Source organism: Cupressus sempervirens, chromosome 9, assembly GCF_028749045.1.
Source record: "Cupressus sempervirens isolate cs-2001-9-10 chromosome 9, ASM2874904v1, whole genome shotgun sequence".
In the NCBI taxonomy this organism is placed as follows: Eukaryota; Viridiplantae; Streptophyta; class Pinopsida; order Cupressales; family Cupressaceae; genus Cupressus; species Cupressus sempervirens.
Window position 1 is genome coordinate 137453110 of NC_143126.1, and position 13262 is coordinate 137466371.

General features: G+C 39.6%; 1 protein-coding gene across 1 annotated transcript; it reads left to right on the forward strand.

The window, feature by feature from the left end:
- The first annotated feature begins 6647 nt into the window (after window positions 1-6647).
- Window positions 6648-12236, forward strand: LOC149537897 (protein SMAX1-LIKE 3-like). Its single transcript, XM_089799308.1, has 3 exons — window positions 6648-8855; window positions 9900-10173; window positions 10272-12236. The coding sequence occupies exons 1-3, from the start codon at window positions 7579-7581 to the stop codon at window positions 11763-11765; spliced, it is 3045 nt and encodes a 1014-aa protein (XP_089655434.1). The 5' UTR covers window positions 6648-7578; the 3' UTR covers window positions 11766-12236.
- The last annotated feature ends 1026 nt before the right edge of the window (window positions 12237-13262 follow it).

A 13262-nucleotide genomic window follows, 5' to 3' on the forward strand; every position in this document is an offset into this window, starting at 1 on the left:
TAACATTGTTTTTCCCCTTTAGATATTCAATATCAAAATCAAAATATTGAACCTTGCTTACCCATTTTTGTTGCCATTTGTTCAGATCTTGCTGCTCCAGGAAATATTTTAGACTGTTGTGATCTGAATGGACAACAAACTTGGCACCAACCAGGTACTGCTAAAACTTGGTCAATGCATGAACAATGGTCAACATTTCCTTATCATAGATGGAATATAGGCACTTGGCTAGTGTAACCTTCTTGCTCTCATAGGTGATGGGGTGTCTATCCTACATCAAAACTGCTCCAATGCCTTCCCCTGATGCGTTGCATTCCAAAATGAATGGTCAAGTGAAGTCGGGCAATGCCAACACTAGACAAGTGCTCATGGCCTCTTTTAACCTATCAAATGTAAGTTGTGCTTCTTCATTCCATTGGAAAGCCCCTTTCTTCGTCAGATCTATTAAAGGTGCACTGAGCTAAGAAAAATGCTTGACAAAATCTCCTGTAGTAGCTGCACAATCTGAAGAACCCTCGCAGATCCGTGAGTGATTTTAGGGGAGGCCAATCAAGGATAGCCTAGATCTTCTCTTGATGCACTTGAACCCCATATTGACTGACAACATGGCCCAAGTACAATATCTCCGTCATTCTGAACTCACATTTGGATTATTTGGCGAACATGGATTGTTCTTCCATGATACTTAGAACCTCATTCAAATGTTTCAAGTGCTCCTCCCATGTATTTCTATAAATGAGAAGATCATCAAAGAACACCAACAAATACTTACACAACTTCTTGTTAAAGATGCAGTTCATGCATGACTGGAATGTAGCAGGTGCGTTGGTCAGCCTGAATGGCATGACCAGGAACTCATAGTGTCTGTAATGGAAACGGAAGGCTGTTTTCTCCACATCCTCTTCCCTCATTCAGATCCGATGGTATCTGGAATGGAGATCTATTTTTGAGAAATAGATGGCACCATATAGTTCATCCAGTAGCTCATCTATCCTCGAAATGGGGTACGTGTTCTTTATTGTCCTCTTGTTTAGTGTGTGATAGTCCACACACATATGCAACGTTATGTCCTTCTTCTTGACCAACACCACTGATGATGTGAATGGGCTAGAACTAGGATGGATCCATCCCTTATCAAGTAACTCTTGGATCATTCATTCAATTTCATCTTTGAACTTCTTTGGGTGGCAGTACGGTGTGGTTATAATAGGTTTTGCTCCTAGTTCCAACTCTATTGTATGTTCAAATCCTCGTTGCGGTGGTAGGCTAGGAGGAATATCTATGCAAACCCTTTCATGCTTACTTAAAACATCTTAAAGCTCTTTATCTTGTGGAGGTGTTCGGTGCCCCTTAATAGGTTCCGCCAAGATGAAACATTGTGCAACCCATGCAACATCATCATGCCGTAGGATTGCCTCCATCTGATGCACAGACACTTCCTTCGGTCCTTCATTTTCCATCCCTCGAAGGACCACCTTCTTCCCATCAACGACAAAAGTGAAGTCCATTCACTTGAAACTCTAAGTGTATTCATCAAGCGTCTCCATCCACTCTATGTCGAGGATGACCTCCATGTTAGCCAGATCCACTATGAAAAAGTCCTCTGTCACCATGTGATTTGCTATCGTGATGCTCAGCTGAGGTACTAGGTACATGCAAGGCAAGAAAGTCCCTCCGACAACTTTGACTTGAAAGCCCACGTGTGCTTCCATCAAAAGATTTCTTCAGTGTACTAAAGATGAATTTATGAAATTCAATGTAGCTCCACTATCCAGCATCACTGTGATCCTTTGTCCCTGAAGGGTACCTCGCACATAGAAAATTGTGAAACTTGAACTGCTAGCCAAGGAAATGGATCCTCCATGTTCTATTAAAGTAGCAATCGTCTCCGTATAGTTGAATTTGGCCATGGCAATGTCACCGCTAGGTTGGATGTCTTCCATTGGCGTTCTCTTTTGATCTTTCTCATCTTCTTCATCAGACATCACTTCGATGTAATGAATTTTCCCTTTCCTAAGACATCAGTGGCTAGGTTCCCAAGGCCCCTTGTAATTAAAACATAACTTCTTTCTTCGAAGTTCTTGTCAGGATGCTTCATCCAATGATGGCTTCTTGGGCGGAGCTTTGTCCCTCGGGAACGTCGACGATTTCAGATGTGAATGAATCTGAGAGGATGAGGATGATGATGACGACGATGCCATACTTCGTGCCTTACTAATTGCTTCCGTCAAGGTTGATAGGTTGAATCCTTTCACCCAACCTTTCAGTGGTTCTACCAGTCCATTCATAAAGAGAACGACCTGCCTTCATTCAGAAATGTCTGTCACTAACACAGAAAGTCTTTGAAACTCTGCAATGAACTGATCTACTGATCTTGTTTGCCTCAGCTATGCTAGATCTTTGAAATTGAGCTCGAGGTCTTTTCCATCAAATCGTTCAATTAGTCTCTCCGTGAACTCAGCATAAGTCTTTATTTGATCATGCCCAAGAGTGATAGTGTGGTGGTGCCACCATTTGTGCGCAATGCCCTCCAAGTGTAACTGGGCAAATTTAATTGCTTCTTCTTCAGCCATAGGATTTAGCTGGAAGTAGGTGTCGGCTTTCATTACCCATGCCTACGCTGAAATGGAGCCGAAACCATCAAATGGAGATAGGTTCACCTTACTCAATTTTCTCCTTAGGTCATCATTAAAATATCCTCCTCTATTTCCACCTCCTACGTATCTCATTCTTAGTTCTGTGTAATCCTTGTAGAAGATGTCTTCTTCAAGATTTGCATTCTGCCAATCCTCCCGTATTTCCTCAAAGGTTGGAAGTCTCTCTCCGTGATGTGTCTCAGTTTGTGGTGGGAAAGTCAACATGGATGGTCGAGAGTGTGTAGTGTGAGGGTGTGATCTGCCTGCCACTAAATCTGCGCTATGTCCATTCGGTTCTCCAAAAAATTTGTTTTTCGCCAACTTTCTGAGAGTTTCTTCCATAAGCCGTTGAGTATCAGTGATCTGTGCCTAGTTCCACTCAAGATCCTTCAGAAGTGCAATGAGTTCGGCACCTGTCAGTTCTCGTTCCCATTCCTGTTCTTCAGCCATTCGATCAACAGAATGTGTTCTTCTTCTCTTCTGGCTATAAAATCACATTCATTGACCACAGGCTGGCAGGATCAATTGCTCTGATACCATTGTAATAGCCCCCTTGTGCTTCCTGAGACCAAAGACGTCGACTACCCCTAAAATTTCTAGGAGATAGGTGATTTTTATGATGTTCTTGAGGATCAAAGATAGCCCATACAGTTGGCTATGATATGCCGTATGGTGAAAGAGGATGGACATACGACAATTTTATTGCCATACAGTGACCTTACTTGACATGGATGGAATTAATACACAAGAGTCTGTACAGTGAGGGGGGGAAAGGACTTCACAACCGTATAATTATATATAAAGTCAAGGTGGGTCCATACAGAGGGTGGGGAAAGATAAAAGGTCGTATGTTTACAAATGTTGTAAGGTGATGGAGAAGTCCGTACAGAATGCCGTGTAGTGACAAAGATTGGTATCAACAGATTGAGAATGAAAACAACCACAGAGATTGATGTCGAAAAGCCAGATAGAAATGTATCACATCACACGTAGATCCAAGATCTGAGAATGGAGTTCGTAAAATGATGAGGAAGCCAACTAGAATAGCCGTACGGTTGCCAACAATGCCAAATGTAAAATAGAAATTCAAGATAATAGATACCACTCCAAAAGACAACACAATTTGTATACATAGAGACCACTAATTCACTAATAGGAAAAATCCACAATTTGTCAAATACATAAGCGATGAACTGAACAGAATAGGGTGAGGGTTGTTTCTCACCGAAACCGTGCAAGCCAAATAGGGAAGGTCTTTCACTTTGAAAATGGCGAACAATGCCAAACTCCAACAAGAATCTGTAGTATAGAGAGATAAAATTCCAAAAGCATACCTATCGACTACTACGAACCATGCTTAAATACACATCAGAAAAAAGCTTTTTGAGGGTGTACAAAATTAGCCGACAGTGACACACTCTACTATGACAAACATTAAATTTGGGTCTGAGTTAAATTAAACAATCGGCTCGTTACACAAAAATAATTAAATACATTTATTTCTGTTTGGGAACATTACAAACTACTTTTCTTTAGCCCTATATATCATCAACACTCTCTAGATTAATATTACATGGTTTTAGTGCATAAGTGTACGTCTGTTCGAATCAAGTCGGACTGTAAGATAAACTAGTCCAATGACTTCAGAGTTGAAAGACATTAAATAGTATGAATTCATCATCTCTATGTTACATGATGAAACAATGAAAAATACTATCTTTACTTTTTTTTTTATTCAAAACAGATTTTTTTTTGTATTTAAATTCCACGATTAGTATAAAGTGTTCCAATATGTCGCAGTGTTCCAATATGTCACAATTTTTTAAATTTTTCTTTATTTATTTTCAAATATTCAATACTTTTACATGTAACATTTTAAAAGATATTTTATAATTTTTAACATAAATAAGATTTTTTTGACAATTATAATATATTTATTAATTCAAACAAGATAAAGTTTGAGCCTAACAAATCAAATTGGTAAACTAATGCAAAAAGAAAATTACAACATAGTCATAAGTAAACACAGACCAAAAGGAGTCTACATGACTTTGAGCAAGGGAGGTATGAATCTCATTCCACTCCAAATTCAAGTCCTTCATCTTGTTAGACTTTCTGCTTGGTCTTGTTCTTGACCCTTTTTCCTTTAGGCTACACATGTAATGTCTTTAGGGAATAAATATTCTTTTGATCATCTATTACCTAAAAGCAACCAAGTCCTATAATTTTTTGTTGATCGTCTTAATTTTCTTATTCTATCAATTGCATTGTTGTTAAAATTTAAAATTTCTTATTCCACATTCTGGTTGACTTATTGCACATCAGGGATTTGAACTTATTATATTACCTTTGAAAAAATGTTATATGTTCAAATCCTATAAAAAGTTAATACATCACTTAAGATGAACCTTTGATATTATTTTTTGGTAGATTGAAAATTAAAATCAAAAGTCTATAATAACTATTTCATAGATAGTTGCAAGTTAGAAATATTATATGGCACTTGTCAATCATCTAATTTTTTAAATTTTTTTTAAATGATCAAATATGATTTTGTAAAGTTATATTATCCCTTTGTAAACTCTATGAAGCACATCTCCTTTGAAGCACAATTAGATGCTTCATACATTGAATACACAGAGTTTCATTTATTATAATTCATCCAAATGACATGATATAATACACTACAAGAATTTACATATATTGACTTAAATGAATGCCTTCAATTTATTCTTTTGAAAAAAAAAACACCAAAGTGGATGAAATGATACAAGAACAAAAGAAAACTAAAATTTCCCACAAAAATTCGTCTTTAAAAAGTACCTAGACAATTTTTGTATGGAAAAAACCAAATAAGGGAATCTAATCACATCACATCTCAGAACTTCAGAAAGGTAAGAATTGTACGACATCCTCCAGTGATTTAAGGATATCTACATGTATTTTAAGTGATGGAATAACATTCGATTTAGGAACTATTTTCCGTTGAAATGACAGAGTGTTTGCTTGAAGCTTTGACGGTCATCAATCGTTCACGGTTCTCGCAAAGGGCTTTATGTAAACCTTGACAACGCCATTGTCTAATTTTTCTAAACTAAAATACGATCAATTTTCATCAAAAGCAGTATTTTGTAGGCTTGCAATCCGAATAAAACCATTCTTTTCAACTTTAAGCAAGAGTTGCAATGCTTAAGGATGCTTAAATTTTAGAACTCTGTGCAACGTCTGTTGCTGACACAGCAGGAGCTCGCCTCTGAGATTGTTTTTGCTGGCAAGGGAATCGTATTTGTATAGGCCGTTAGAATGTGCTCTGCTTCTTGTGTGAAAACGGGCACAACTTTTCTCATTTTTTAGTGCCTATGCTTTGCAAGTTGGTGATTTGAAAAGGCGTGAGGTGATAATATATACATTTAGTATTGGCCACGATAGTATGAATACATGGAATTATGTAGAAAAACAAAAACAAAGTTAAATTCCTTTTCAGAGAGTGGCGAAGCTGGTTGGGATTGTGTGGAAGATAAGGGATACGAACGTTATTGTGGGTCCTGCCTGATTGGTTTATTTTTTTGTGTATATATGCTTTCAGATCTCAGCAACATCTTTCAACCACAAAAGCCCAAAAATTCTCTTTGGTAAAAAGTAGAGAAGCTTGGAAAAAGAGAGGAAAAGGATCAGGTAAATGAGCAAGAAAGAGTAAGATCGTAGTGAAATCTATTCTGAAATAGGATCTTAGCGAACTCCATCCTATATATTGTATCAATGTTTCTTGTAGCCATGGTGGAAGAAAAACACTTGGCAGTGCTGAGCAGCGCCCATCCAAGCCGCCCAATGTATTGTAAATTTGTACAATACCCTAAATGTCAGATTGACAACGAATAGAAAAGAATCGACAATAAGGATTGTTTGTATCTCACGGGTCAGCTGATTTGCCTGATTTGAGCCAGATCTAGTTTTATGTGCTTTAGGCATAATAAGAAACGTGGGCGGGGAAGAGCCGGAGAAGAACAAGGTATAATAGAGAGTAGTTATTTCTCTTTTAATGCCTACGAGGTAGTATGATAGAGCATGGTGAATGATTTCGTGTCTATCAGTTAGCATGATAGACCATGTTGAATGATCTGAAATGTTTATATGAAAAAAGGTTTGTTTTATGAAGAATGATTTTGAGGATTACGTATTCAATCGGATTGAGAAAGATTTTACACAAATATGTAGTATTGGTTTGGTTTAGTTGGTTGGTGAAAAAATAGGACTGGGGATGCCAAGAAGTTGTATTGTATGATCCAAATATTGATAAAAAAAATCCTCACACAAACAAAAGAATTTTGGTCAAGAGAATGGTTATAGTTTTGTTTAGTTGGTTGTGAAGAATTAAGGGTGGGGATGCCCTCAAGAGGTTTAACTGTGATGGATCAAATCATAATGAATGATCTGAAATATTGATGAAAATTTTTCTTATACGATAGAATCTGGTTGTGAAGAATTAGGAGTGGGGATGCAGTCAAGAGCTGTACTGTGAAGGATCAAATCATGATGAATGATTCCAAACATTAATGAAAAAATTACTCACAATGAAATCCTGAAGGATTTAGGCCAAGAGAGTGGTTCTAGTTTTGTTTTGTTGGTTGTGAAGAATTTGGAGTGGGGGATGCGGAGGTTTTACGGTGAAGGATCAAATCATGACGAATGATCCAAAACATTGATGAAGAAATTGGTGACGCAATCGAATTCAGAAGGATTTCGGCCAAGGGAGTGATTCTAGTTTTGTTTAGTTGGTTGTGAAGAATTTGGGCTGGGGATGCCTCATCAAATCATCATGATGAATGATCTGAAACATTCATGAAAAATTGTTCACACAATTGAATCCAGGAAGGATTTCATTTAGGTGAAGAGAGTGGTTCTAGTTTCGTTTACTTGGTTGTGAGGAATTAGGTTTTGGGGGATGCGGTCAGTAGGGTGCACGGTGCAGCACACATTGACGGCGGAGGCCGCGGGAGTGGTGAAGCATGCGGTGGCAGTAGCACGTCAGAGAGGCCATGCACAGGTGACGCCCTTGCATGTCGCCGCAACTTTGCTGTCGCCCGGCGGCACGACACTGCTGAGGCGGGCGTGCCTGAAATCACACCCGCACTCCACTTCACATCCTCTGCAATGCAGGGCTCTGGAATTGTGCTTCAAGGTTGCCCTAAACCGCCTTCCAACAACCGCGGGTTCGGTCGTGCAGCCGTCGCTTTCAAACTCCCTCGTGGCGGTGCTGAAGCGCGCGCAGGCGAATCAACGGCGGGGATGCGTTGAGCAGCAGCAGCAGCCATTGCTCGGCGTCAAGGTTGAGATCGAGCAACTCATAATTTCAATCTTGGACGATCCCTCTGTCAGTCGTGTTATGCGGGAGGCTGGGTTTTCTAGTACTTTTGCGAAGAATAAGCTGGAGGAAGAAAGTGCTTGCGTCAATTTTTCTTCTTCGACTTTTTTGGAGAATCAGAATAGTAGTGAGATCTGTCGATCTAGTGCTGCTAAAATAAAGGGGATTATGGCCGAGGCGGTTGATTTGGCTGGTGGGGTGATCTACAGTCAGACTAGTGTTGGTAACCATAGTTCCCGGTTTAATTTCTTTGATAGCCCGGGGTTCGATAGGTTTAATGGTGGTGTGAAGAATGATGACGTGGAGAGCGTGCTTTCGGTTTTGCTGGGGCAGAAGACGAGGAGAATGAATAGTGTGATTGTTGGAGATTGTTTTCTTCTTACCGAGAATGTTGTGAGGGACGTGATGAGTCGGATTGGGAGAGGAGATGTTCCTGATCTGCTCAAGGCTGTTCGCTTTGTCACTCCTCACTTTAATTCTCCCGCTCTTGGGATGCCTCTTGGCAGGGAAGTTGTTGAGCAGAAGCTTGCTGAGCTCAGGAGAGGAATTAATAACTGCCTTGTTGGAGGCTCCGCTATTGTTTATGTGGGTGATCTGAGGTGGGCTTTTGATGAGGGTAATAACAGGAATAGGGTTAACGGTGGTGGTCATGGTTACTGTGCAGTTGAGCATATAAGGATAGAACTCGAACGGATTCTGAGTTGTGGTGCAGAGAATCGAAGGGTTTGGTTAATGGCGACTGCTACTTATGAGACGTATATGAAGTGTCAGAAGGGGCAACCGTCTCTGGAAACTCAATGGGGTCTTCAAGCAGTTCCAGTTCCCTCTGGAGGGCTTTCCTTGACTCTTCAACCCAGGTTAATATTCTTCTCCATCACAATCATTTATTTCTCAAAGTGGGAATTTCATGGTAGATAGGAAGTGTAAAATGGGAATGGAAATTGTCTAAAACAGCTTTCGTTTCTTGAGTTCATTCTGAATACAGTTAACCTCAGAAATAGGGATTGTGCTAATTATTGACATACCATGTCTACAATTAATTTGATTTTTTTTCAGTTAACCTCTCGATCACACTTGAGAGAGCTTAAAGAAAAAGAAAAATTAATTTGGTAAGTGAAATGGATGAATAGTGGGCATGAGAAAGAATAGGAGTGGATGAATTGCTGAGAAAGAGAAGTGGACAATAACTATTTTTGAGAAAGAAAAGTGAACTTGGTTACTGTTGTCATGAACAATAAGTGAAAGAATAGAAATGGATGAATAAGGGGACATGGGAAAGAATTGGAGTGGATGAATTCTTTAGGTGTACAATAAACAAAATGAAATTTGAAATAATTTTATAATTTTAAGAATATATTTGATACCTTGTTTTAAGGTTGTGACTTAGAGGCCATGGACGAAATGCACAGATGTCAGTGAAGTTTTCCATGTCTATTGAACTAAATATTAGCCAAGAAAAGAAAAGAAAACATTCTATCGCTACTTCAAATTTGATTTCAGATAGGAAAATGATGGTATTCTTCTCGGATTGATTGTGTAACAATTTTTAGCATCAACGGTTAGGATCATATTACATGATCATCAGGATGCCATGATCCATCATCACCATGTCCATAAGCATTGTCAATTCTTTTGCTCTCTTGTATCTTGATGATGGATTATGTAGTATAACAGGAACTCTCCTGTATCTTGATGATAGATTATGTAGTATAACAGGAAAGGTCGATGTTAAAAATTGTTACACAATGAATCCAGAAACAAAAATACCATCCATATAAATTATAGAAATCTGATTGAATTAAGTCATATGGTTATAATGCCTTATTTCGTGATTTAATATCTTTCATCCATCATACTGAATGGCGTATAGTTAATTCTACATGGAATGACATGTTTTGCAGCTCGGCGAACCAAGTCGAGGGCAAGATCAGCGGCACACGTAGCGATGTTTTGATCCCGATTCCACAGAACATCATGTCATGGCAAGCGCCACCCATTAAAACCATCGACTTGGACGACGAACCAGTGGAAAAGCCCAACTGCTGCTCCGAATGCTCTGCGAAATTCGAACAAGAGGCAGAAGAGAAGAAACTGAGTTCCACCGCTAGCCAGTTGCCTTTGTGGCTTCAGCAACACAACAACAATAACAAGTCCATAAAAAGTGCAACGGCCCAGGTATACATACGTACTCTCTCTACTTGCCCTATACCCAACTAGGCTAAGCTTACAAAACTTTTCACCATCTGATCTTTTCCCCTAAATTTGTGGCGCAGTTGGAGGAACTCCGCCAAAAATGGGAGCAGATATGTCGGATTAAACATTCTCATTGGGAACAGAGGCGGCGATCAGCGTTCGAGATCCCACACTACGCGGCCTCGGTTTCCGGAGTAAATTCTGGTCCATGCCCATCATGGTGGCGGGGACCTCAAAGCCACGGTTATGGATCAGGAGTGCTGTCTAATTCTCCCGCCTGTTCACATCAGACTAATGTTGGGGATTCGAGCATCGACAGTGTGGAGGAATCCTCGAGGTTTGATAATGTTGAGACCACTCTTGCCCTCGGCCTCGCTCACTCCACCTCCCAAGACAGCCCTACACCACTGCAGTCCGACAAAGAAGGCTTCGAAGACATGACCAAGAGGCTTTCACAGAGAATACCATGGCAAAGTGAAGCAAATGCCCGTGCCATTGTTAGTGCCGTTTTGAGATCAAGATCCGGGGGAGTTAGAAGAGAAAATGGTATCAAGGGGGACACATGGTTTCTTGCATTGGGCCCTGACAGGATGGGGAAACGAAAGACTGCTCAAGCTCTGGCCGAAATAATGTTTGGGTCGCAGGATAGTGTTGTTTGCTTCACGGGCAAGTATGATTTGGACAGACTTGGGTTAAACCCTAACTGTGTTGTGCTGGTGGAGGATATTGAGCGGGCAGAGGGCGCATTCATGGAGGTGCTAATGAAGGCCTTGGAAACGGGAAGAATCATGGATTCCAATGGGAGGGAAGTGAGATTGTCGAATGCTGTCTTTTTCTTGACTTCGATGATCGGAACCAACTGCTTTACCCATTGCCCATCTTATCAATTCGATGAGGAAGACCTAATAAAACATATTGAGCACACATCTTGGGGCTTAAAGCTGGTGTTGCAGGAAGATCAGGAAAAAGTAGGACTGGCGAAATTGGGGAATAGTAGTTTTAAGAGAAAACCAGAATGGGATTCAGTAGAAATGAGTCAAAGTGAGAAGAGGAATAGACATGCGCTTGTTTTGGACTTGAACTTGGAGACTGATGAACAAGCTGGAGGCATTGAAATGGGCGAAGAGCTCGATCACAATGCACTCTCCGATCAAATCAGGCGTTACTTCTCAGAACAGCTTATGAAATCCATAGATAAATGCCTGGTTTTCCTTCCCTTCGACTTTTGTAAGCTTGCAGAAAAAATAGTTGATAAGCTGCATGAGTCATATCAGAGAGCTACAAATGGGAGAGGGTTGTTTGATGTAGAAAGCAGTGCGGTTGAGCGCCTTGTTTCATGTTGTTGGGAGTTGGCTCCCTTGGGCACCACAATATTTGAGAAATGGGCTGAGGAGATATTCCAAGTGTGGCTGGCTCGAGTACAATCAACCCATACACTCACATCACAGACCATTGTCAAGTTATCAGCAATAGAAAGTAGTAATGCTCATTCTTTCTATGCCAATTCTCATCTTCCGACAAGATTTGAGGTGTACAGTTGCAATAATCATGCCAGATTCAGCTCCAGTGCATAATGGCCCTTCCCCAAATACATAAAGATGCCAGTTTTGATTTCATCATTTCACTCAAATGTACTATGTCCAACCCCTTGCAGGCTGAGATTTCTAATAGAAGCTTGGGTGTATACAAGAGCACCAAGCGCAAGAATAACATGAGATTGTCATCGAAATTACTACCCAGTTTCTAAATGTCCTTTGAGAGATCATCTCCATCATCTGCCAAAATCATAAAAATCCTACAGATGTTATATATTGATCGCTTCAATATCTGCTGTAGAAACTATTTCGTTATAACAATTGATAATGAAATAGTGTTTGGGTTTGCCACCCATTAAAAGCAGCAGCGACAATTGATTTTTCTACTTTACTCTCCCAAGTTTAACATCCATCACAAGTCTGAATCTCTACAACTTTGCATGTACTTCACCAGTGACAAGCTATCGAAATTGTAAATAAATTGAAACTCTGACATGTTGTAGGCCTCCATCCCTTTTTCCAGATGACTTGTTCTCCTTTATTTCATGTTACATTCATCTAATGTGTTTGTATCTTCTATTTTCAGATATTTTCAGTTGTATATTAGATACAAGATTTCCTGCGAGTGGTGTTTTATTAACGGAACGTGTTCTTGACCTGTATTGAACCCGTCAGGGTGGCTACCACTATGTACGGTAAAAGATTGAAAAAGTAACATTACCATTAACAACTGCTGATGCCGCGGAAAAACTGTACAATTTACTAATAATTCAATTGTTCGCAATGACTGAATTGAAGAGGGTAAAAGAGCAAGAAAAACCTTGGGAGTTCAAATTTTTTTTGACATTGGCTATTGAGCTTCGAACTGTCTGTGCCTGTTCCTTCGTAAAATTATTGTCCAGGGCCTTCCTTGTCTCCTTCACTGCGGATGGCTTAAACATGGCTTAAACATCATGGGTTAAGACTTGATTTCTAGACTAAAAGTATTTATGATTTATTTTTCAAAAAAAAATTCTTCCTTAGTATTTGATGTTTAAAAACTTAATTTCTGTCATTAGCTACTGGCTACTGTGAATAACAAAACTCAACTAGTAATACCTTTGGTTGTTTTTTCATTGAAACTATTTGTGCTCCTCAATAAGTTAAAAGTGCAACTACATTATCTTTGAGGACACTGATCATTATCTTCCATCGCTCACATCGGTCTTCTTCTATTTGTTTTCTATTCTCATTCATTGAATTACTTGCAGGAGATCAGTTTGTAACCAAAATGACTTGGGTAACAAGCGTTAGTGATCATGTTAGAAAGTGTGGATATCAAGTAGATGGATGCTCATGATCTATATTGGAGATGTTACAGGATGCAACTGCCATCCATATTTGTGCTCACATTAATACGCGTCGTGGAGCACTTCATACACTACTTCCATCATCAAAGCTTCATCTTCTTCTGATGTGGCTTCTAGAGATTGCCCCCTCATATTAGAGCAGTCCTGCGCATAAACTCTATGTTTTCCTCGCTATTTCTTTAAAATA

Bases quoted from the DNA above. Each gene is read 5' to 3' on its own strand.
- LOC149537897 (XM_089799308.1), top strand. From the start codon at position 7,579: ATGCGGTCAGTAGGGTGCACGGTGCAGCACACATTGACGGCGGAGGCC. The intron at 8,856-9,899 runs GTTAATATTCTT...CATGTTTTGCAG, and splicing joins TCCTTGACTCTTCAACCCAG to CTCGGCGAACCAAGTCGAGG. The intron at 10,174-10,271 runs GTATACATACGT...TTTGTGGCGCAG, and splicing joins TAAAAAGTGCAACGGCCCAG to TTGGAGGAACTCCGCCAAAA.